At 42.9% G+C, this 25,840-nt stretch overlaps 1 protein-coding gene across 10 annotated transcripts in view; it reads right to left on the bottom strand.

The window, feature by feature from the left end:
• Positions 1–25,840, bottom strand: part of RBFOX1 (RNA binding fox-1 homolog 1) — a 916,481-nt gene that overhangs the window by 455,951 nt on the left and 434,690 nt on the right. Inside the window, exon 1 of one of the 10 annotated variants that reach the window (XM_063934249.1) lies at positions 4,257–4,450. The exons of the other annotated variants lie outside the window; for them this stretch is intronic. Coding sequence (XP_063790319.1) covers positions 4,257–4,289 — 33 coding nt within the window. The 5' untranslated portion in view covers positions 4,290–4,450. Of the gene's footprint in view, positions 1–4,256; positions 4,451–25,840 lie in introns of those variants that run through there. 10 annotated transcript variants of the gene reach the window in all.

The following is a 25,840-nucleotide window of genomic DNA, read 5'->3' as shown; positions in this document are numbered from 1 at the left end:
ATGATCTACGATGGTCTGGTGGGCCAGTCGGGTTACACAGAGAGCCGAGAAAGCGGACTCAAGTCTGCTTTCACCTTGCACAGACACTGCTTACAGGGTCATGCCCCCTTTCACATGTGCGCACAAATGCCAGGACTGGAAAGCTGCCCTAGTCCATCATTCTGGCAAGTTAAACTACAGAAGGCAACATGAATACTCTTGGGTAGCTTTTGTTCAGATATGGGATAAACTCACATTTGTACATCTGCACCAATTACTGGTGATGGGAGGCAGATGAATTCAAGACAGACACTGGATTATTTCACTAAAATGAACACTTTCCACTTTATTAATGTTCAGTGCATGTCTCCAGGTTTAACTGGATATTGCTTTTGTACAGTATACTTTAGGTTATAATTCTACATGCACTTCTCCTTAACAGCATCAACTTAATTGCAGGCAACTGAACTCACAAATATAATACAAATCGCATAAGCCCTAGGGATACTCTGTTTCATCAAGTTTGATATTTGAAATATGCCAGATAAACCTAAATTCTGAAAGCACTAAAGTAGTAGCAATGATGTAAAGAAAAAAAACCCCAGCCTTTGAAACTTATAAATCTAGGTCAACTTCTTTTGCCCAGAGTATCTGGGATCGACACAAAGCTTTATCGCCTACAAGTGTAAAATTAACATTACAGCAAATAACAGGATGAGAAATAAAAAAAGACTGGTTAAAACACAGGAAGAACATTTCTCCATTAGCCAGCTCCATCTCATTTTGCAGCCATGTGAATGTTAAGAAATGAGGAATGTAAAGTTGTTAATAATTGTGCATAATGTGAATGGCTTTACTCTTATTTCAATGCAGTGAGTGAGTGATTGCTTTTAGCATGAAAGCCCAATCAGTGTCAGAAATACCAGCATGGTTTTGAACATATGAAGAAGATTCCTAGAAGTTCTTAAACACACTATACAGTGTGCCATAATTTATGGAAACAAAAAATAAGCAGCCTGTAGTTAATTGCTGATGAACTTCCATTAAGTATACTGAAGTTTACAAATCTATGACCTTCCTTTTGAATTTTGTAGGATACTTTATGGCAAGAAAAATGATGATAACTTGCAGAAAATGGAATAGATATCAGAAATATAATCTTCTGTAACACTGGAGTTTGCAATGGTTTACGTACAACTCCGATGGCAGGGCACTGTGCATAACCCACTCTAGCAAGTGCAGAACAGGTCCTGCGTCATTGCATTCAGTGCCCCTTTAAACCACAGTCTGATTGACAGGCTGTAGTCATTTGGGGGCAGGGAGGTGGTGGTGCAAGGCAGCATTTTGGAAAATGGGGGCATATAACCCTGGGAGTGGCGAGGCTGGTGTTTCTGCCTTCTGCCACAGATTTATTGGCCTCGGCTATGGATGTGAGACAACCATTCTGAGTAACCTGAGGGTTACTCATATGACAGATATTCTCATAAGTGATCAACAGCAGCACATCCCACAAGCATGCAGAAGGCCTCTGTTAGCACAAGATGCCTCCTGCACCATTAGCATATTTGCGCACAGCAGCTGCATCCAAAGATGAAACTGCTGTGTTGACTGTGTGTACCTCTGAATCAACTCCATAGTTGTCAAATTCATGACCAAGTACTTTTTAACTATGGACTGGTAACATTAGTCATTTTATTTACTTTCATTTTTGTCATTGGAATTACGGGGTAATTGTTTCATTGAATTTCTATCACTGATACTGAGCATTGAGACCTTACTGGCATCTTAGTACTCTGGTTAGTACATCTTAGTTTTGCTTGTACAGCTCCTTCGATATCCAGATGCTCTGTTGGTGTTATTTCTGCATTTCCAACCCAATATTTGTATTTATTACTTTAACTATGATTTATTCTGCCAGATTGCTGCCTCATAAACAGGGACTCTCCAATTACTGCTGGAAACCCTGCTCATACATATGGGGATACTAAAGTGATGCTGAAAGCATCTGAACATTGCAGCTTTCTCAAGATTTAAGCAAGTTACTTTGACATATCTTGACCCACACAGATAAATCAACTATAAAAAGGTAAAACTTCCATTATGCGGCATGTCTATAGTTTCTGTCGTCTGTAACTGCATATGAAATGGTACGTTACAGTGTTTTCTAGGAAAACACTGTAACATACCATTTCATATGCAGATATAGCCACGGTAGCACACAGAATATAGGCATGCCGTATATCACTTCAATAAGCATAAGCTACTTGTGCATCCTACAGACATGCTTTCCTACCCGTTTAAAAAGCATTTTTTCAGCAGTGGTATCCAACTATTATATAGAATGGGCCACTTGGACTGTGCTTTCGAATTTTACTGCAAAACAGTATTGATTTTGTGCCCTCTTATATAGCTTCATTGATTTTGCCCACTCCCTTTATATAGCTCTATTCATTTTGTGCCCACCCCTTTACATTCTTCTTACTCTGCTTTTTCTCTGTGTCTAACATATTCTGTTCTTCTGATTCTTCTTATTTTGTGCAAAACATAAAAATCAGCCAAAAAAACTACATCCAACAGCAGGGCATTATAAAGAACAAGTAACTGCAAATTAGCAATTCCAGTTTTCATGTTATAAGCTGAAATGGCAACTATGTGTTGAATGCTTCATCAGTAATGGCTTTTGGGAAATTTTTACAGGTCAGTTTGTATTGTGTCACCTATGTACTTATATTGTGTACGAATAATACTTGCAACCTCTGTACTCCATTATATATCTGTCCCATCTAATACAGACATCACTCTGGTGCTGATGTACTAAGCCCAAACTCTGCAGGTAGCACATTATCTCATATGTTTTTTTATTTTATTTTATACATTAAGCACGGAATGTATGTATCCATTTAAAGTAGAACTCTGAAAAATCTTTGGAAATATACAGTACACAGTTTTTAATAGGATAATCAATTAAAGGGCAATACTAAAATGATATATTAGCCTTTGCACTCATTATTTAAGTATCTAACTAAATGCAACAATAGAAAATACACAGATGCTAAAACCATACATTGATACTGAGCCTATGACAAGCACAGTAATATGCAGGTGCATCTTTGTAATGCTTTTATGCTACCTTGAGTTATAAAACAGATGTTAGTGGGACCCCTGCAGTTTCTCATTAACACTGGCATGCAGTTCCAAGAGACCCAAATTAATATTCAAATAATTCTCACTTAGTACTAATTACAACTAATATTTAATTAAGAGCACTGAGGCTTTGTCTGATTTCTTTGTATTAAGTTGCAATATTGTGAGTGTGTATGGTACAAGAGAAGGCCATTCCCCAGTGGTCCTGGGATTCTAATATTTTAGTCATTATGTTCCCTGAGCTGCTGTGAAGGTTGTAAGCCCTTTTAAAGTAACTTGCTGGCAAGACAGGGAGAGACGACGGATGGCAGACAGTCAGCATTTGCTAAATGTTTTGGACAGAAATTTAATGAAAACCACATTTCAACTCCAAAATATGCATTACGTGGCAGTGTATTAAATGTGCTTTATTGCCTTTCTTCCATGAACCCGAACGAACCAGAAATGGGGAAATGATATGCTTTACAGGGACTTCTTTAATGTTAAAAATGGTAATTTTAAAGTCAGACTGGAAGGAATATAAACATATTTCATTCCACTGCTGCCTGTTTCAGCAAACACAAAAGTTTAAACAAAAAGAAGAATAACACAAACAAATGTATTAAGAACAGAATATAAAATTTGGATCCTTTCTATGTTTCCTAAATATATTAAAAGAGAACTATAAGCTGATATTTTTGCCATAATACATTTATTTTCCTTTGCTGTGTTCTATCTTGCTGCACTCCTATATTTGCCTCTACCCAGTTTACCTCTAGCTGACAAATTGCCTTTGTATTAGATTTGTTTTCCTGTGTTCCATTGCTCCTGCCAACAGCATTGCATATGCAAAGAACGCCTCTCCTACAGTAGTTAAATGAGCCAAGCAGTGTCTTTTCCTCAGGGCATGGAAACAAAGAAGAGAAATGCAAAATTACTCTGTAAACCTGCTGCTTAGAAAAGCAACTCAGCTAGATTGATCAAGCAAAGCAGAAAAACACACTGCTGCAGTTTCTACATCTACCTACAGAATGCTCTCAGCAGCAAGATACTGTATGTCTAACAGTGGAGGAAGCTGGCTTGCAGTGGATCAAGCCCACAACTATAAACACACCTTCAATGCAATTTGTAATGGATAAATAAAGTAAATATACCTGATGTACCATCCTGCTTCCCTTCTTCTCCATAAACTTAGCAGATGTTTGTGTCCCAGGCCTTGCAGCATCTGCCCAAAAGCAAGCATCAATTATGGATGAAGGCGTGCATATTCTGTGTTATGTGTGTATAAGTGTAGATGGCAGGGGTGTTGAAGGAGGGGGAGCTAAATTCAAGCCTTACTGACCTCCCACTAAACATCTGACTGCTCCTAAAACCTAATCCAGATGGGACTATTTTAGCTTGCTGCGGCTCTCTCCATCAATCACAGCAAGGCACGCCTCTGTCTATCATTGCCAGACCATATAGCGCACTGCTGAGAAGATGATTACACGGAAAAGAACAAAGTAAATATGATTTTTAACCTTTCAGTGGCAGATGTAAAATATTAACACCGGCAATGCAAAAAAAAAAAAAAAGGTAATAATAAATAAATGGTATTTTACTTGAAACAGTACACCGGTTACAGTATAGTAAGTGAGGACATAAGATGCTGAGAAAGGTTTAATATAGGTGCCTTTATAACAAATGACTACTTGCACTCAAGGTGTCCAGGAAGCCTAGTCATTTGCATAAGAGCCTATAAAGGAAGGTCACTGATGTTGTAAACAAGTGTTATAGGAGGGAAAGCAATAAATATGCAAATTGCAAAGAATGTGTTAAATATTCAGAGTATAAGGAGTGATTGCAGCACAGTTGTTTATTTACAAATTAGTCTTTGTTTCTAGGGAAAAGTATCAGGTCTAATTTCAGTGTTTTGAGAAAGCACTGCAAATTGTAGGATGAAGCAAAGACATCTACACATCATTAAAAAGTCACAAAAGGACAGTTTTACCAGAACAAATGAGCGACACAAGCGGAGACAGATTTACAGGCAGCTTTACATTGAAGAGCTTCCTCTGCAAAGTGTCCCAAGCTAACGTTATGCTATAGAGTCTATAATTATATTTATACAGTACATTGCCAGAACTTTCCAAACCTCAGTATAATAATAGGTTACATAGGCTGTATGACAATTACAGAAGCAGATCAGTGCAAAGGGTATAGACTGGGAGCCCTGCTCACCAGAGTCACAATTATTAAGTACAGTTTACAATGGCAACCTCGGCATTAAAATATCTGCATCCATAAAGTAGTATGTTGCAAGATATGAGCCTGAAATCATTACTGCTTAACACAGCTTAAAAGATCTCTGCAAAGGAATATGTAAACTGACGTTTGGTGCAGCGTGATTACTTTCTATACATTTTAAATGCTGTTTTCACCAGGGTGGTTTAAGAGAGGAGAGGTCCTGTGTGTAGTCTCAGTGCAAGCCCTCTCCCTTCTGTCTGTAGACTCTGGTTTTGTTCTAGAGTTTACTACGCTGGTCTCTAGGAATATGGCCCCTGTGCCTTGATTCAGGAGAATCCTCTATTGCACATGCACAAATCACCGAAAAAATGGCAACTGCACCATTTTTCCTGTGATTTCTGCTGCTCTACAGTGCTGGGTTGCCTGACAACCTGCAACTCTGAGGATGGCTGAGAGATAAGTGTAAATATATTAAAGGGTGCAGAGTGTGATAAGCTTATTAACATTTTGGATAAGTTTTGGTGTGCACTGTTGTACATAAATAATCCGTTGAGTGTGCAGTATGGGCCTCACTAGGCCCAGGTGCCAAATTGCACTGCACACCCTGAGTGGGAAGGGCTGCACCAGGTGTGGGACTCTAAACAGCCCATGTAGGGAAGGGATGCCAAAGTTGGAGGAGGACAGGACTAGAGGACAGATGCGTCCTCATACATGAGTGCCGCAGTCACGCCACACAGCCACTATTGATGCACCAGGTCCTGTGGGCATCTTTTTTTTCTCCAAAAAATATCTTATTCAAAACATGATGCAACCAGCATGCATCAGGATACTGTGCTGATTAATTTGATATGCCACTCTTGCATATGTGCAGCTAAGTCTCTGAACCTGTATTCAACGATCCAGTGGTTGTAGTTTTTGCATGTCAAGTTCTTTTGTGCGTCATATAAACACAAACTTGCACACAGATACAAGTGTTGCATATCAAATTAATCAACTCAGTCTTGCATTGAGACTAAGATGCATTTTCACCAAAAATAGATGCGCAAGGCTAGAGTCTCACAGGACCTGGTGGCTCACTCACACCAGGCATCTTGAGCTGCCTGGAATACTGAGCCTATATGTATGAGGACACATCTAGATGTGACAATAATTACTGGAACCATCAATGAAGGAGACATTTTCTTTGTGGACTCATCTAGGGGCATATTCATGATCACTAAAATTATATTTTTGCCTGTGTCCCGGGGGCATGCGGGGTTGACAAAAATAGAGGCAGCACGGGGGGTGATGTACTTTAAAAAAAATCTGTAATCAGTCATCCAAGAATAACAAACAGTATAACTTTGTAGCATGGGCTAACATACCCAGTCTGGAACTAATACATCTCGTTGTTTTGTGTTTGGCTTCATATCACAGAATTTTGACAAGTTTTTCATGAGTTTAAGTTAATTATGATTTAATTATTCTCAGCTTAATATCTATGCACATGATACATGCTTTGTTCGGATAGAAGAAACACCTGCTCATGTCAAGTGGAAAAAAATGATAAATAACTTTTAGTTTACCTTCCAGCAATTGAGAAAATTAATTTACCAGCAACAGTCAGAAAACTGTTGGCTACCATTAATAAATGGATGCTCCAGCTTGAAAAGATAGTTTGTTCTAACTGCCTTATTAAAGAAAAACCTAAAATAAGTTATACTTTATTAGGAAAAATCATGTTATTAAACAAACTATAATAAATTCCCACAACACATATTATCCAAGAAAATTCTGTTTTGGAAATTGAGAATTTTGCAATAAATGAAGTCTATAGGCAACTATAAGCCAAGCTTCATTTATGTGTTTCCGACTTTAGCAGAGTTATATTTCTGTACTAAGTGGCCTATGTATGATTTGTCATGTTTTTCTCTTGAAAAATAACAATTGAACGTGCAGCTTACAGCTCTGATACTTTGCTCACTGGAACAGCTTTTTTATGGATTCCCTGTCCTAGCGAACAAGGCATTTTAACCATTGTGAAGATTTTAGGCAAAAGCAGTGCTACCCACTCAGCAAAGGGATGCAAAGCAGAGCTCTCCCTGCTCTGCATCCCTGCTGCTGCACCTGGGCCTCCTGCTGCTGTCGGCTGCTGTGCCTGTCACACTGTTTGAAAGGCAGCGGCGTCGGCAGCATGAAACTTCCCCTACCCCCCTGACAGTGTCATCTTTAGTCCAGTGTCTGTGTGTGTGTCCAGTCTGAAAAAGGGGTGGGGATTATTGGGACAGAGGGGCAGAGCTACACGGGACCATGGCTATGCTGCAGAGGAAGACAGCAAAAAAGGGAAACTGCTACAGAATACAGATCCGGCCAGCTAGAAAGTGAGTTGAGGGAGAGTAAGTGAGAAAGTGTGTGTGTGTATCTACAGAACGTGTGTATCTGTGTGTGTATCTATGTGCATGTATGTGTGTGTATCTATGTGTATGTATGTGTGTCTGTATGTATGTGTGTGTATGTATGTATGTATGTATGTATGTGTGTTTATCTACATTATGTGTGTGTATGTATATGTATGTATGTATGTATGTGTATCTATGTGTGTGTATGTATGTATGTATGTATGTATGTGTATCTATGTGTGTGTATGTATGTATGTATGTGTGTTTATCTACATTATGTGTGTGTATGTATATGTATGTATGTATGTGTATCTATGTGTGTGTATTTATGTATGTGTGTGTATCTACAGTATGTGTGTGTATGTGTATTTATGTGTGCGTATATATGTGTATGTATGCAGGCCCGGTGACAGGGGGGTCAAAGGGTACATTCATACCAGGGCCTGAGGTTCAGCAGCGGAAAAACATTGCCTCAGTGCATAACAGCAAATTTACCACCGATATGGCCGTACCATCCCCCCTCCACCTCCCCTCCCTCTACCGGCATCACGTGATTTGGTCCCGGCCATTGAGCATATTAATGACATTGTGATGTCAATATGCAGCACCATACCTTCTTTGTCTGTCCGTGCCCCTGCGGCCCGCCACCTAAGAAGAGGAGCAGCCAGGAGGTGAAGCACTGGGCACCAAGTCTATGAGGCAGTTGCAGCAGCCCCACCGCCATTTATTCCCTACAGACACCCTCCCTGGCTGGCAGTGTGGCACAGCAGAAGAGTGAAAAGAAGACTGGTAACTTAAGTTAAATTAACAGTAAAATTTTTTGCATTTCTATGTATTGTAGATGAATGGGACCCCGTAATTCATCTGTCGGTGTGTGCCAGTCTGTCTCTATGTGCCAGTCTCTGTCCCTATGTGTGTGCCAGTCTCTGTCTCTATGTATATGCCAGTCTCTGTCTCTCTGTGTGTGCCAGTCTCTGTCTCTCTGTGTCTGTCAGTCTGCCTCTATGTGTCTGTCAGTCTGTCTCTATATGTGTGACAATCTTATATGCGCCTGGCTGTCTCTCTGTGTGAGCCAGTCTCTCTGTGTGAGCGACTCTCTGTCTCTCGCTGTGTGCACCAGTCTCTGTCTCTCATTGTGTGCGCCAGTCTCTGTCTCTCTGTGTGCACCAGTCTCTGTCTCTCTGTGTGCGCCAGTCTGTCTCTGTTTGCCAGTCTGTCTCTATGTGCGCCAGTCTCTGTCTCTATTTGTGCGCCAGTCTGTCTCTCTGTGAGCCACTCTTATATGCATCAGTCTGTCTCTGTGTGAGCCAGTCTCTCTGTGTGCACCAGTCTCTCTGTGTGCATCAGTCTCTGTCTCTCTCTGTGTGCGACAGTCTCTGTCTCTCGCTGTGTGTGCCAGTCTGTCTCTTGCTGCGTGCACCAGTCTATGTTTCTTGCTGAGTGCACCAGTCTCTGTCTCTCGCTGTGTGTACCAGGCTCTGTCTATATGTGTGTGTCAGTCTTATGTGTGCCAGTCTCTCTCTCTCTCTGTGTGCCAGTCTCTGTGTCTCACTGTGTGCCAGTCTCTGTCTCTCTGTGTGCACCAGTCTATATGCACCAGTCTCTGTGTGTGCCAGTCTCTGTGTCTCACTGTGCACCGGGTTCTGTCACTTGCTGTGTACCAGGCTCTTTGTGTGTGCCAGTCTCTGTATGTATGTCAGCCTATCTGTCTGGCTTCTCTCCACTATCTCTCCGGGAGTATTACTATGCTTCTCTAAATGGGGCCCCCCAGAGATATTAGTGTACAGGGTTCCAGGATTTCTGTTGCCAGCCCTGTATGTATGTATGTATGTATATATGTATCTATCTATCTATCTATCTATCTATCTGCAGTATGTGTATGTGTGTGTATCTGTGTGTGTATCTATGTGTATGTATGTGAATGTGGGGGGGCATAATTTGTATAAGTGCCACTTCTGTGGGCAATATATGTAACTGGCACTACTACTGGGGACATTATGTGTATAAGCGGTGTCACTACAGGGGGCATTATGTGTATAAGCAGTGCCACTACTGGGGACATTATGTGTATAAGCAGCACTACTACAGGGGGCATTATGTGTATAAGCGGTGCCACTACTAAGGACATAATGTGTATAAGCGGCACTGCTACAAGGTGCATTATGTGTATAAGAGTCACCACTACTGGGGGCATAATGTGTATACGTGGCACCACTACTGTGGACATTATGTGTAGAAACAGCACAACTATGCGCTGAATAATGTGAATAAGATTGTGCTACTGTGTGGTGTTATTTGAAATGGGGGTGCTATTGTGTAGCCATGCCCCTTCCTTGTGAGACTGCACCCTTTTTTTGACACGCGCTGTCCCTTTGTAAAATATGGGAGGGCGCAAATTTATAGTTTGCAGGGGGGCGCCGAACACCCTAGCACCAGCCCTGGGCAAAAGCCTTCACTTTCTAGATCCACTAGGGAAGCTTCTGCACACGTGCACAATCCAGGAACTGTAGAGCAGGCATGTTACACTCAAAATCCCAACTGAGCCAAATAATCAAGGTCTAAGTCTGGTGTGGGCCGCAAGAAAAAGAGTCTTATTTGCAATTTTCAAAGTTTTTTTTTAGAAAAACCAACAATAAAGTATAATCAAAGAGATGTCAAGTATCGTGAATAAAAATGTACTTTAATGCAGTGGTGTAAGTAGGCAAAAATTTCTTAGTGGTACTGTGTGCATGTGGCGAAGGCACACATGCCAAAATCATGGGCATGTGATACACATATGGGGGCCAGATACAAATATACCCTCAGTAGTGCAGTGCCAGATACACATATGCCACCAATGGTGCCAGATACACATTTGCCACCAGTAGTGCAGTGCCAGATACACATATGCCCCAATAGTGCCAGATACACATATGCCCCCACAGTGCCAGATAAACATATGCCCTCACAGTGCCAGATATACATATGCCCCCCCCAGTGCTAGATACACATATCCCTCATAGTGCCAGATACACATATCCCTCATAGTACCAGATACACATATGCCCCCATAGTGCCAGATACTCATATGCCCACACTGTGCCAGATATACATTTGCCCCAAGGTGCTAGATACACATATGCTACCACATAACATATGCCCCCAATGTGCTCACCACTGCTGCTGCCTGGGATCTGTTGCCTGGCTGTGTGTGAGGGCAGGAGAGTGCAGCTCCTCAGTTTGATCTCCAGCTCCAATCAGAGCTTGCGGACTGGCAGCTCCTGATTGGCTGCCAGTCCGTGAGATCTGATTGGTTCATGAACTGGTGCCTGATTTAAGATACCTGCGCCACCACCGGTGACTGGAATGAGGAGCAGGAGAGGCACTCGCTGCAGTCTCCTACCCTCTTTGCAAGCAAGGCGGTCGGGCCGCAAAAGGACCCCTGCCCGTGAGCCAAAAAAGGATGTGGTAGGGGCCGGATGCGACCCACGGCAGTGAGTCTGACACCCCTGCTGTAGAGGGATATGAAGATCCCTCTTCAGCAAGGCCGTAACTAGGACTGTGAGAGCTGAACAAAAAACTGCAACAAACGAGCGCCTAATCATCAAATAACAATGAAAACCAATACGTGTTTCGTGGGATCAAATGATCACAATTTTATGTTCCTGATGGTCTGCGCTTGCCGGAATACTATGTGTAGTATTGTGGTGATGGCATAGAAAAAGAACAAGCGGCTGCGCTGAATATCAGGAACGGAACACAATGTACAGAGAGCCAACGTAAAAAATAACAATGTTTATTTGTAAAACATATAAAAAAAAGATTAATTATCATATGACCGGTGAATAATATATATATATATAAGAACATTCACTAGACGTGAACTGGTGGTCTGTTGTAATAGCTCAGCTTTTTGGGGTGAGAAGTTCCGTGTTCAACTAGTTAAATCATTGATAAGTACCAGGTGTACTAGTGGAATCCTAATAAATTCAAAGTCCCTCAGTTGAATTTGAGATTCAATACCTTTCCAGATGGGCTGGTGAGAGCCGAGCGTCCTCGGCTTCAGTGTCCTGCAATGCCCATATACGCTGTGCAGCGGAAAGGAGGAGACCGTCTCTCTCACAACCCGGTCGTGGCGGCGTGCGTGCTGAAGCCGCTGATGTCGGATGCTGTAGATGGAGGGTGCAGCGGGGACCAAGGAGCACCTGGAAGATTTCACCTGAGCTGAGTACGGATAGGGGCGGGTCCTGACGCGTTTCGTCACGTTCACGTGACTTTCTCGAAGGAACTTCTCACCCCAAAAAGCTGAGCTATTACAACAGACCACCAGTTCACGTCTAGTGAATGTTCTTATATATATATATATATATTATTCACCGGTCATGTGATAATTAATCTTTTTTTTATATGTTTTACAAATAAACATTGTTATTTTTTACGTTGGCTCTCAGTACATTGTGTTCCGTTCCTGATATTCAGCGCAGCCGCTTGTTCTTTTTCTTTGACTGTGAGAGCTGCCCTACGGCACCTGCATTTGAAGCCTAAACAGCGGCCTAGAATGTTCTAAGGATACTCTAGACAGTGTTCTTCTTCCTGGTGCCCGACAATCAGGAGCAGATGTATTAAGCCTGGAGAAGTAATAAAGCAGTGATAAAGAAGCGATAGGTGCAAGGTGATAATGCACCAGCCAATTAGCTCCAATAGCTGATTGGCTGGTGTGTTATTACCTTCCACTTATCACTGCTTTATCACTTCTCCAGGATTAATACATCTGCCCCTCAGTTCCTAATTTCCATTGTACAAGCTGTGTTTAAAACAATGACAGGTTGGTACTTTTTCTCTCTACACTTTATCTCTCCAAGGTTTGATGCACCTCCCCCCCCAGTGACATGTTCAAAGGGCAGTATTCCGGTGATACTATAACCCATATGCTACAATGGATAATGCTATCTTGGTAAGCTATTCAGAGTTTTGTATATTGGGCAAGACCGCAGTGCAAATTGACAAAAATGGGAACTGCAGTGCTAAGTAGCAGAACAATGAAATATCTCTGATGTCTCCTACATTAACATTTTGTTAAATTCACAAGTTTCAAATTTTTCAAGCGAAATTGCATTAATAAATAGGTCTATTGGCGTTTCTACAATGGGTGCAATCTGTGTGGGGCACATTGTCCCCTGGGTCCAGGTGGGGCTCACACCGCACACATTGAACCAATATTTTAATACTTACCTTTCCGGAGTCCAGCATTGGGCGCTGCAACAGTGGTGAAAAACATAGCAAAAATGGCCACCACTCATGCGCAGTAGTGATTTTGGTCTCCAGAATATGGCAGGCGCTATGTTTCCGGAGACCTGCGCATGTACAGTAGACTCTGGCACAATGCCAGTGACTACTCCTCCATACAGAGAAGGGCTGCATAGGGGCCACCTCCTCTTTTAAAATGTCTCAGGTGAGGACAATCATATACTGTACTTGAATGCAATCTGCCCCAAAGCTTAACAATGTTATTTATATTATAAATATTTATGTTTATTATATTACAGAACATACAGAAGAAAAACCATATTGCTGCCTTAGATTATTAAAGCGTTTCTGTGAACGTTTTCCCTTAGTTATACAATGACAATGTGTTTCTACTGCTTTCCTTCAGACATGCCTAATTAAAAACATCACTGGAGCGTAGAAATTGATTTTTATTTCATGTAGAGCAATGATAGCACCCAATTGGCATAAAATAGTGAGCTACTGCAATTTCTTGTACATCCCTAGTTAGGAGCATAGATATAAATAAACCTTTGTTACCATAGTGCTAGTATTCCGTTTATTATTACATGCAAACTTCAGTTTATTAAAAATAGCACCAAAATGAATATATGACCTCTCTCTTTAGAGGGAATGCATATTAGTACTGTATTCCAGGAAAGGCAGATCATTCTTAGATTCGGTCTGAACTCATTGTAAGCTTAGAAAGGTATCCAGATAAGAAATAAGGGAGAGAAAAATGTGATTGTGTTTAGGTATTTCTGATGTAACAGGACCCATGTCTTTCTTTTAAGCTGCAGTATGTGAATATCACACAGTACAAATACAGATACTCTGAAATGCCTATGGCTTAACTCTATAGCTGTTGTGCTGATGCAAACATTTTTATTTTATTTTACAGTAGAGATGAGCGCCTGAAATTTTTCGGGTTTTGTGTTTTGGTTTTGGGTTCGGTTCCGCGGCCGTGTTTTGGGTTCGAACGCGTTTTGGCAAAACCTCACCGAATTTTTTTTGTCGGATTCGGGTGTGTTTTGGATTCGGGTGTTTTTTTCAAAAAACACTAAAAAACAGCTTAAATCATAGAATTTGGGGGTCATTTTGATCCCAAAGTATTATTAACCTCAAAAACCATAATTTACACTCATTTTCAGTCTATTCTGAATACCTCACACCTCACAATATTATTTTTAGTCCTAAAATTTGCACCGAGGTCGCTGTGTGAGTAAGATAAGCGACCCTAGTGGCCGACACAAACACCGGGCCCATCTAGGAGTGGCACTGCAGTGTCACGCAGGATGTCCCTTCCAAAAAACCCTCCCCAAACAGCACATGACGCAAAGAAAAAAAGAGGCGCAATGAGGTAGCTGTGTGAGTAAGATTAGCGACCCTAGTGGCCGACACAAACACCGGGCCCATCTAGGAGTGGCACTGCAGTGTCACGCAGGATGGCCCTTCCAAAAAACCCTCCCCAAACAGCACATGACGCAAAGAAAAAAAGAGGCGCAATGAGGTAGCTGTGTGAGTAAGATTAGCGACCCTAGTGGCCGACACAAACACCGGGCCCATCTAGGAGTGGCACTGCAGTGTCACGCAGGATGTCCCTTCCAAAAAACCCTCCCCAAACAGCACATGACGCAAAGAAAAAAAGAGGCGCAATGAGGTAGCTGTGTGAGTAAGATTAGCGACCCTAGTGGCCGACACAAACACCGGGCCCATCTAGGAGTGGCACTGCAGTGTCACGCAGGATGGCCCTTCCAAAAAACCCTCCCCAAACAGCACATGACGCAAAGAAAAAAAGAGGCGCAATGAGGTAGCTGTGTGAGTAAGATTAGCGACCCTAGTGGCCGACACAAACACCGGGCCCATCTAGGAGTGGCACTGCAGTGTCACGCAGGATGTCCCTTCCAAAAAACCCTCCCCAAACAGCACATGACGCAAAGAAAAAAAGAGGCTTTTTACTGATATTTGGTGTTTTGGATTTGACATGCTCTGTACTATGACATTGGGCATCGGCCTTGGCAGACGACGTTGCTGGCATTTCATCGTCTCGGCCATGACTAGTGGCAGCAGCTTCAGCACGAGGTGGAAGTGGATCTTGATCTTTCCCTAATTTTGGAACCTCAACATTTTTGTTCTCCATATTTTAATAGGCACAACTAAAAGGCACCTCAGGTAAACAATGGAGATGGATGGATTGGATACTAGTATACAATTATGGACGGGCTGCCGAGTGCCGACACAGAGGTAGCCACAGCCGTGAACTACCGCACTGTACTGTGTCTGCTGCTAATATATAGACTGGTTGATAAAGAGATAGTATACTCGTAACTAGTATGTATGTATAAAGAAAGAAAAAAAAAACACGGTTAGGTGGTATATACAATTATGGACGGGCTGCCGAGTGCCGACACAGAGGTTGCCACAGCCGTGAACTACCGCACTGTACTGTGTCTGCTGCTAATATATAGACTGGTTGATAAAGAGATAGTATACTCGTAACTAGTATGTATGTATAAAGAAAGAAAAAAAAACCACGGTTAGGTGGTATATACAATTATGGACGGGCTGCCGAGTGCCGACACAGAGGTAGCCACAGCCGTGAACTACCGCACTGTACTGTGTCTGCTGCTAATATATAGACTGGTTGATGATAAAGAGATAGTATACTCGTAACTAGTATGTATGTATAAAGAAAGAAAAAAAAACCACGGTTAGGTGGTATATACAATTATGGACGGGCTGCCGAGTGCCGACACAGAGGTAGCCACAGCCGTGAACTACCGCACTGTACTGTGTCTGCTGCTAATATATAGACTGGTTGATGATAAAGAGATAGTATACTCGTAACTAGTATGTATGTATAAAGAAAGAAAAAAAAACCACGGTTAGGTGGTATATACAATTATGGACGGGCTGCCGAGTGCCGACACAGAGGTAGCCACAGCCGTGAACTACCGCACTGTACTGTGTCTGCTGCTAATATATAGACTGGTTGATAAAGAGATAGTATACTCGTAACTAGTATGTATGTATAAAGAAAGAAAAAAAAACCACGGTTAGGTGGTATATACAATTATGGACGGGCTGCCGAGTGCCGACACAGAGGTAGCCACAGCCGTGAACTACCGCACTGTACTGTGTCTGCTGCTAATATAGACTGGTTGATAAAGAGATAGTATACTACTAATATTATATATACTGGTGGTCAGGTCACTGGTCACTAGTCACACTGGCAGTGGCACTCCTGCAGCAAAAGTGTGCACTGTTTAATTTTAATATAATATTATGTACTCCTGGCTCCTGCTATAACCTATAACTGGCACTGCAGTAGTGCTCCCCAGTCTCCCCCACAATTATAAGCTGTGTGAGCTGAGCAGTCAGACAGATATAAAATATATATAGATGATGCAGCACACTGGCCTGAGCCTGAGCAGTGCACACAGATATGGTATGTGACTGACTGAGTCACTGTGTGTATCGCTTTTTTCAGGCAGAGAACGGATATATTAAATAAACTGCACTGTGTGTCTGGTGGTCACTCACTATATAATATATTATGTACTCCTGGCTCCTGCTATAACCTATAACTGGCACTGCAGTAGTGCTCCCCAGTCTCCCCCACAATTATAAGCTGTGTGAGCTGAGCAGTCAGACAGATATATATAATATTATATATAGATAATAGATGATGCAGCACACTGGCCTGAGCCTGAGCAGTGCACACAGATATGGTATGTGACTGAGTCACTGTGTGCTGTGTATCGCTTTTTTCAGGCAGAGAACGGATTATAAAGTAAACTGCACTGTCCTCACTAGTAAACTCTCTCCACTCAGTCTCTACACTTCTACAGTAACAGTACTCCTCCTAGTCAGCTCCAGTAAATCTCTCTCAGTCTCTTATAATCTAAATGGAGAGGACGCCAGCCACGTCCTCTCCCTATCAATCTCAATGCACGTGTGAAAATGGCGGCGACGCGCGGCTCCTTATATAGAATCCGAGTCTCGCGATAGAATCCGAGCCTCGCGAGAATCCGACAGCGTCATGATGACGTTCGGGCGCGCTCGGGTTAACCGAGCAAGGCGGGAAGATCCGAGTCGCTCGGACCCGTGAAAAAAAACATGAAGTTCTGGCGGGTTCGGATTCAGAGAAACCGAACCCGCTCATCTCTATTTTACAGTACTTTCTTGTAATTATACTCACTGTGCATGGTCTAAAGCCGAGCATATGCAACTTCAAGCAACTATAGGGGACTACTAGTTGCGCATATCTCTATTGCATCTCTACTTGCAGCTGAGTGTAGCTGGGCGGTAACTGGGCATCTGCATGCAGGCTAAGTGACTTAAGAGCATGTCATGGGGATGAATTGGGGATAATCATATGTAAGTGTATGCAGTGGTGCCGAGAGATGGGGGAAAGGGTACAAATTACCTAGGCCCAGGTCTGATGGAGGGTCCCAGTGGGGGCCCAGGTCCGCCTCCTCTTACCTGGAAGCAGCAGCTGCAGCTTTTATTCTCGGACCAGCACATGCTGCTGTGTGTTGGGCTGCAGTGTGGCCAAGGAAGTGCTTAAAATACAATTTTTTCAGTATTTTTTTCTAAAACTGCATGACCACACATTCTGTGATTGGCCACACCCCCTGAAAAGTACCTGGGCCCAGCCAGGCTCTCTACTGCCCTGGCTGGTAGGCATGCCATGCTCCTGTGAGTGGGTGCTTTTCAAGTGCTAGACACGCCCCCAAAGACGTGTGGCCATGCCGCCAGCATGCTGTGGTCACACCCCCATCAGGGAGGGTAGAGGCAGGAAGTTGTTGTACCAGGGCCCAGGATTTTTCTATGCAGCCCTGAGTGTAAGCAGAGATAAATCTAATTTCAGAAGGAACTCTTGCATCAAGAGTAAGTCTGATGTCAATGCACATTGATAGAGATAACAGCTACTTTAGCAAGAAGATGGATGTGGCTGGTACTGCAACATAAATGCAGCCAACTCTGCATATAAGCAAAGGTTTGCTTTTACTTCTAAGCAGGCAATGCATCCGACTTGAAAGCAACTGTGAACCAGGCCCCTAACTTTCTCTGTGCTGCTACACTGCTGTGTTATGCAATAGAAACAAATTTTACTGACCACAAATGCCTTAACCACTTGCCTGGCATGGTCGCATCAGATGCGATCACACCAGGCAGTGCTTTATCTGACCTAGTCGCACAGGATGCGACCAGTCAGATAAACAGTAATAGCAGCGGCATGGAAGGGAAACTTCCCTCCGCTGCTGCTGTCAGAGGGACCGGAAGATCCCTCTATCTTTCTGCACCCTCCCCTACTGATTGCTATGCCGCCAATCATTGCTGATCGGTCAGCACGGCATGACGCCCCCCCCCCCCCCCCCCCTCCCCCTGCAGCTACAGATGATAGCAGCTGCAGAGGATGTGTAAATTAACCCCCTAAGCCCTCCCTGTGTACCTGGAGGCTGTCCCAGCTTTCAAATTGAAAGCCGTGATGGTCGCAATGTTTACGATGATCGCAATGTTCCGATGGATGAAACCGATGTTCCGATGTTTGGGGGGAAACATTTTTTTCAAATATAAAAAATATATATATTTTTTTTTTTTTACAGAAAATCATTTTAGATGATGTTTAATACACATTCTTCACCTAACTGACTAATAAAATAAAACAACAATTTCTGAGCGGTTTTTGGGAAAATAACATCAGTTAAGTTGTTAATCAGGTGGTATAACATGATCTAACCACCTACATAACAGTTTATATTATACATTTCTGAAAAAACAGCCTACAGTATGTTATCACTGGTTGAATAAGTTTTCCTTTCAAGCACTAATGGGGGTCATTCTGACCCGATCACACACTGCAGTTTATCGCAGCGGTGCAATTGGGTCAGAACTGCGCATGCGCCGCAGTGTGCCGGTGCATGCCAGTCGGCAGAAGGCCGTAAGACTGCTACGATCGCCTCTACCTGATTGACAGACAGAGGTGGCTGCTGGCTGGGGGGGCGGAATGGCAGCGCGGTCCGGCCAACGCAGACATGGCCGGACCGAACGGAGGGCGGGCCGCAGTGGCTGCGTGACGTCACACGCAGCCACTGCGGGCCGGGGAGCGATGAGTAGCTCCCGGCGAGCATGCTAAAGCTGCGCTGGTTCTGGAGCTACTCTTGAAGTGCAAGGGCATCACTGCTGTGCGATGTCTTTGCCCTTCTGCGGGGGGAGGGGGGCGGCTCTGTCATGCAGGGTGGGATAGCCCTGTGCTGAGCGTTCCCCCGCATGTCAGTGTGAATGATCGTAGCTGTGCTAAATTTAGCAGAGCTACGATCATCTCAGAATGACCCCCAATGATCGTAATCAGATTGTGATGAGGTAGATCAAATACAGGGGAGCTCAATCTTCTTAAAATTTCTTGGAAACTGTATTTGGGCTCTCATTACAGTATGTGTTGCCAGAGTTTCAGTGGAAGGGTTAAAATGTAAATAAAAATGTATTTCAGTTCAATTTATTCTGTATATTTTGTAACAGTGTACAGACTATGGGGCTAATTCAGACCTGATCGCTCGCTAGCTGATCTTTGCAGTCCTGCAGCATATTTGCCGCCCACCGGGGAGTGTATTTTAGCTGTGCAAGTGTGCGATCGCATGTGCAGCCGACCGGTACAAAAAAACTTTGTGACTTACTCAGTCACTGCGATCACTTCAGCCTGTCCACGGCCGGAATTGACGTCAGACACCCGCCCTGCAAATGCTTGGACATGCCTGCATGCCTGCGTTTTTCCAAACACTCCCAGAAAATGGTCAGTTGACACCCACAAACGCCTTCTTCCTGTCAATATCCTTGCGATCGGCTGTCTGAATGGTTTATTCATAAAACCCATCGCACAGCAACAATCTGCTTTGTACCCGAGCAATGCGCCTAAGCAGTTCTGACCTGATCGCAGCGCTGCAAAAAATGCTAGCGAGCGATCAGGTCTGAATTACCCCATATGACCAAAACAGTTTCAACCAAGCAATCACTCATTAGTTATTATATAACTCAAAATGTTTTTCTATAGCCCATGTTGATCTTTACATTCTCACTAATTACACCACATCAGGAACATCATTTTCAGTGTACAAATACTTTATGCACCTGGCTTTTTTTGGTTATTTCAAAAAATGTTTTTACACTGCCTTAAGGTACTTCAGACTATGTGAAATGAAACTACTGTAATTAACAGTCATTGTTCTACAAGCAGCTCAGTACTCAAAGAAGAATGAATAACATTAACTATATATCAACTGATGAATATGGTGCTAAATTATATTAACACAAATCATAATAAAAGCTACAAGGAACCTGAGTGGCTGAAACTGTTTGGCACTCAAAGGACACATGTTGTGACTTTTCTGAGTATACTAATGCCCTCATTTTCTGGTTTTATAATACTATAGCCACTTTTGCATTGTAAAACACCCAATATTGGGCCTAATTCAGGTTGGATCGCAGTGATCCAACCTGAATTAGGCAGGAGGCTTCGTCTATTTCTGCTAACAAGCAGAAATTGTGATGTGCTGATTGAAGGTGGGGAGGCTCTGGTCAACATGCTGGGCAGCCTTGCCCAATGATGGGCGGCCGCCAGCATGCGCTCCAAAGGATAGCAAACTGAATTAGGCCCGTCATCAACAACATCTACTACTTGTCTGCCATTTATTTGGAACAAGAACACCTATTGAGCCTGGTGTTTAAGGATTTTTTCTAACACATGAATATATGACCCAAAATGGGTACTCTCACAGCTTGGGGTTGGGAAAACTCTATTAGCAGAAGCACTATGAAGAGGTGGACAGCTTTTATAAAGTATATTTGCATGTATACAACACTGTCTTCCTATTTAAAAACAGGAGGTCATTTGTATTAGTATTTAGTATGTCATCTTGTTCTTCCTCTTGCACTATCCATGACACTAGTGTTCCAAAACTTTTGGCAGCTTTAGCAACTCTAATACCTCTAATTATCTTTCTCATACATGTCCCACTAACTCTGTCTGTCTTTCATGTCTGTCATTTTTGTCCTCCTCCTACCATGTGACCCTTTCTCATCTCTGTTCCCCATCCCTCCATCTTTCTCGTTGTTATCTGTCCCCCCTCACCTCTCTGCATCTCTCATCTCTTATCTCACCTACCCCACCTATATTTCTCTCTCTCTCTCTCTCTCTCCCCTTTGTTTCCTTTTACCCATCTGTATCATCTCTACCTCCACATATGGCTCTCACATTGTTGGCTGCTCCCAACTCAATCATCTCTGCACCTCTCCTTCCACCTCTTTCATCTCTGTCTAGCTCTACCTACTGTATAGCTCTCTCATAATGTCCTCCTACCTCTGTTTATCTTTCATCTTTGTCCTCCTGTCCCCTCTTACAGTATATCTCTCTCTCATCTGTCTTCCCACTCCCCCATCTGTCTATCTCTTTGGTATCTGCACCCCTACCCCTTCTGTGTCTCTAATATCTTTTCCCCCTCCCCCATGAATCTCTTCCTCACATCTTTGCCTCCCTCCCAATATGTCTCAGCTCTATACCCTTTTTCTGTGTGTTGGGGGAGAGGCAGGTCATCTGCATGCAATTTGTATCAAATAGTGTCACAGTGTGTACTCCACCATGCAGGACATTGCATCCCATTTGTAACTTTGCATCATACGACAGTATCCTACTGTACTTTGTAACCTCAGATTATATTTTTATACACTATACTGTCACACAATGTTATATGCAGCAAAATTCACTCTCTTTAGCTGTGCAGTTGAATAGATTCTGGCACCATGCAGCAGTCTTCTGTGCATTCGCAGGTCCCTGGATCATGTGCTTAATTCATGTTTGTATTGTATGACTGATTCATGCAACAGAGCAATTATCAGCAGACTGCACATGTGCTGCAACCACAATGCTCATGCATCATGGTGCCGCTGCAATCTTGCTTGCACTCAGGATTTTATGGAGAAGTGATTGACAGGGAGTGACCATTTGGAGGTGTTAATGGGGAGTAATTGGAAAAACACATATGTCATGGTCATTTTCGAGGTGTTTATCTGCCATCGGCTGTGAGCACGTAAATGCAAAAACATGGCACCTGCATTGCTGCTCTAGTACACAGTTGTGAGATTACAATGGCTCTGGTCATTTCTGGTCATAAAAAAATGAATTAGGCCACATGTTATCAGTGATTTTTCTACTGTGCTTGTGAAAATCTGCAGCAAAATGGAGATAAACTTGTGTAGTGCTCAGAGTCTCGCGACTCCAGACAGCTTGGTATAATCCATTGGTGCAGGTTGTGTGGTGTGGAGCCTATGTGCACCACACACCCTGCAACTATTATAGACATGCTGTCAGAGCTAGTATTGATACTCTCTCTGCTTAGAGTTAGGACCATTGTATAAACAGGAGGCCATTTTAAACAGCATTTATCATGTCCTTTTGATCTACTCTTGCACTCTCCATGCCATCAGTGCTCGCATCCTTTGCCTCCCTTAGCAACTCTGATACTTGCCGCTTCAAGCTACAGCAAGTTACCCGACCACTTCACTCAGGCATCCCAGTCAGTGATGCTACTGCCTGTGTTTTGTGCTTTTCTACTGTATGTCATTTTGGTTTGTGGTTGCACACTTTCATACATTACATATGCTATGTATTTTTCCATGCTTATATTTACTCCTTGTACAATGTTGTGTACATTTTCTGCGGTCCTGGAAATTAAAAAATAGTAATATTTTTTACTGTGTTGTCTGTTCTAGATAACATCTTCATTTCTAACACCTGTTGTTACTCCTAATTTGAGTGACTTCCAATTTGTTTATCACTGCTATTCTTTAACTTTATTAATAGGGAGAAGAAGCTTTGTTTAGGTCCAATGGGGGTAATTCAGACCTGATCGTTCACTAGCTGATTTTTGCAATCCTGCGTTCGCATAGTTGCTGCCCACCGGTGAGTGTATTTTAGCTGTGCAAGTGTGCGATCGCATGTGCAGCCGAGCGGTACAAAAATATTTGGTGCAGTTTCTGAGTAGCCCAGGACTTACTCAGCCGCTGCAATCACTTCAGCCTGTCCGGGGCCAGAATTGACACCAGACACTTGCCCTGCAAACGCTTGGACATGCCTGCGTTTTTCCAACCATTCCCTGAAAACGGTCAGTTGCCACCCACAAATGCCCTCTTCCTGTCAAACTCCTTGTGATTGGCTGTGCGAATGGATTCTTCGTAAAACCAATCATACAGTAACGATCCGCTTTGTACCCGCGCAACGCGCCTAACATTTCTGACCCAATCGCAGCGCTGCAAAAAATGCTAGTGAGCGATCAGGTCTGAATTACCCCCAATGCCTCTTTAGTTTCTGTTACCAGACAATGTTTCATATACTGGAGCCATGTTTTTGAAACAAGTTACAGTGCTCTATATGCAAAGTAAACTCATCCAACCAAACAAGATTGCATTGCTTCAATGCACTAAATTCTTGGAAAATGTCTGTGATTTGTGAATGTTTTGCCAAAATAAAGTTCAAATAGATTGCATTAGAATGCAAGGATTCATCAGATTGTCTGAGCGGTCAATAAATACACTGCAAATTGGGTAGCAAAATTATTCTGCAAACTAAATTTCTGAAAATATTTCCCATTTATTTCCTATGCACACCAGATTTAAGATGACCAGACACCTAGAGATTATCTGACCAAACAGTCAATCACTGAAATTAGCATCAGGGTGGTGGAAACCAAGAGTTATGTGCCACTGTAGGGAGTATGGAGTAGAAGATAAGCATATGAAGGGAGAGGGCCCTGATCATGAGAGCTTACATTCTAAAGGTGAGGGGATGACAGACAAGTGTGAAACAGATGTGGTAGACTATGAGGGGTATATTCAATTGAGGTCAAAAACTGCCGTCTGTCGAAAAGACATCAGTTTTTGACTTTTTTGGGTCGAATCCAGATTTGACATATTCAATATTTTTCACATTTTTTATACAAGTCGATACATTAGTCTTGACAAAAAGTACGTGGATCGGCAGAATAGCTGCCGATCCACGTGTTAATGTCGAAAAGGGGCCAAATCCGACAGGTTTTGGCCCCGTTTTCGACCATCTCAGTCCGACATCAAAATGATGTCGGAATGAGATGGACCCAGAGGAGGTGAGGGGGTGGGGGCACAGGGAGATGGAGGGACAGCCGGCAGGCATACAGGGAGATCAGCGCTACAGTAGCGCTGCAGCTGGATGTCACTCACCCACCCAACCTCACCGCAGCTTCCACCCGGCTCCAGCACGCTGCTGGAGCTGGGTGGAAGCTGCCGTGAGGTCGGGCGGGTGAGGTACATCCTGCTGCAATGCTACTCTGTAGCGCTGATCTCTTCTGGCTACCGCCGTCTGTCCCCCCGTGGCTCGCCCCCCCCTCTCCTCCTCTGGGTCCCATCTAACTTCGACTTGAATAAGTTGAATTTTAGATGGGATTGAATAGGGGTTGTCGGATCCATTCCGACAAATACATGTCGGAATGGATCCGACTTTAATTGAATATACCCTTATGTGTGGAGCAGAGGGTTTGGATAAGGTATGGCTGGGTTTGATGAAGAAGTGGCTCTTGAGAGCACGTTTGAAGTTTTGTAGAGAGTCGGAGAGTCTGATGTGGAGAGGTAGAGAATTTCAAAGATAAAGCAGCACATGCAAAATCTTGGTGACAGGAGTGGGTGGAAGTAATTAGTAGGTAGGAGAGGTGGCATGCATTTTCAGAGCAAAGAAGGTGGGTGGGAGTCTAAAGGAGATAACATCAGAGATGTAAGTGGGAGAAGAACTATTTGTCTGTTTGTAACAAAAATGTGATAAATGGCAGCAAATTAAATCGACTACTTGCTCTCAAACACTGGAAACAGGCAAAAATGATTGTTCAAGTCAAATGGCTAAATCCATTTGAGTTAATCAATTTGTCTGATGAATGACCATTTTTGTCCATTTTCCAGCATGCAAAACCATGTAAATTATAATATTGAAATAAGTGATGTTTAGGAAGCAGGAAATATGAAGAGACATCTGAAAAATGTACCCCTATATCAAGTAGGCCAATATATGAGTGGAAACAAAGGGGGTAATTCAGAGTTGATTGCAGCAGCAAATTTGTTTGCAGTTAGGCAAAACAATATGCACTGCAGGGGGGGCAGTTATAACATGTGCAGAGAGAGCTAGATTGGGTGGGGTGTGTTAAAAGTGAAATCTAAATTGCAGTGTAAAAATAAAGCAGCCAGTATTTACCCTGCACAGAAACAAAACAACTGATCCAGATCTATTTCTCTCTGCAAATGTTATATCTGCCCCACCTGCAGTGCACATTGTTTTGCAGGGTGGTTTCAGAGAGGGATTACATATGAACTTAAAGAAATAAGAGTGGACACTTTGATCATTTTGATCATTTTATTTTTTATGACAAAAGCACTGGTAAAGTGATAAATGGGAAATATATTTTTCCCAGGTTTTTCAGCTATGTGATGTAAACCTGCAGGAAATGTCTGTTTCTGCTAAACAGGTTTGAGTAGAGTTTGGGCTTTTAGTAAAAGCCTGATAATGGGTCCTGGGAGTATGTGGGTGAGAGGGAGGGGAGGGCTCCACACATCAAGCCCATTTTGAGTATTTAGGCCTTCAGCCTGAGAGCAGGATAATTAGTGCCTGCACCGGTAAGAGGCTGATATAAGCTGTATCAGGTCTTTGCTCAGAGTCTCACAACCAGGGGGAAATAGCCAGCAGGCCTGTTATGATACACTGTAATTTACTGACTGTAATTACTGTGCATATGTCTGTGTTTGTGGTAGGAGCATGAAACATGAAGAGGCATCTGAAAAATGTGCCAATATATCAAGTAGGGCAATATCTGAGTGGA

Source organism: Pseudophryne corroboree, chromosome 7 (assembly GCF_028390025.1).
Source record: "Pseudophryne corroboree isolate aPseCor3 chromosome 7, aPseCor3.hap2, whole genome shotgun sequence".
Taxonomy (NCBI): domain Eukaryota; kingdom Metazoa; phylum Chordata; class Amphibia; order Anura; family Myobatrachidae; genus Pseudophryne; species Pseudophryne corroboree.
This window is presented reverse-complemented; position numbering and strand designations above follow the sequence as displayed.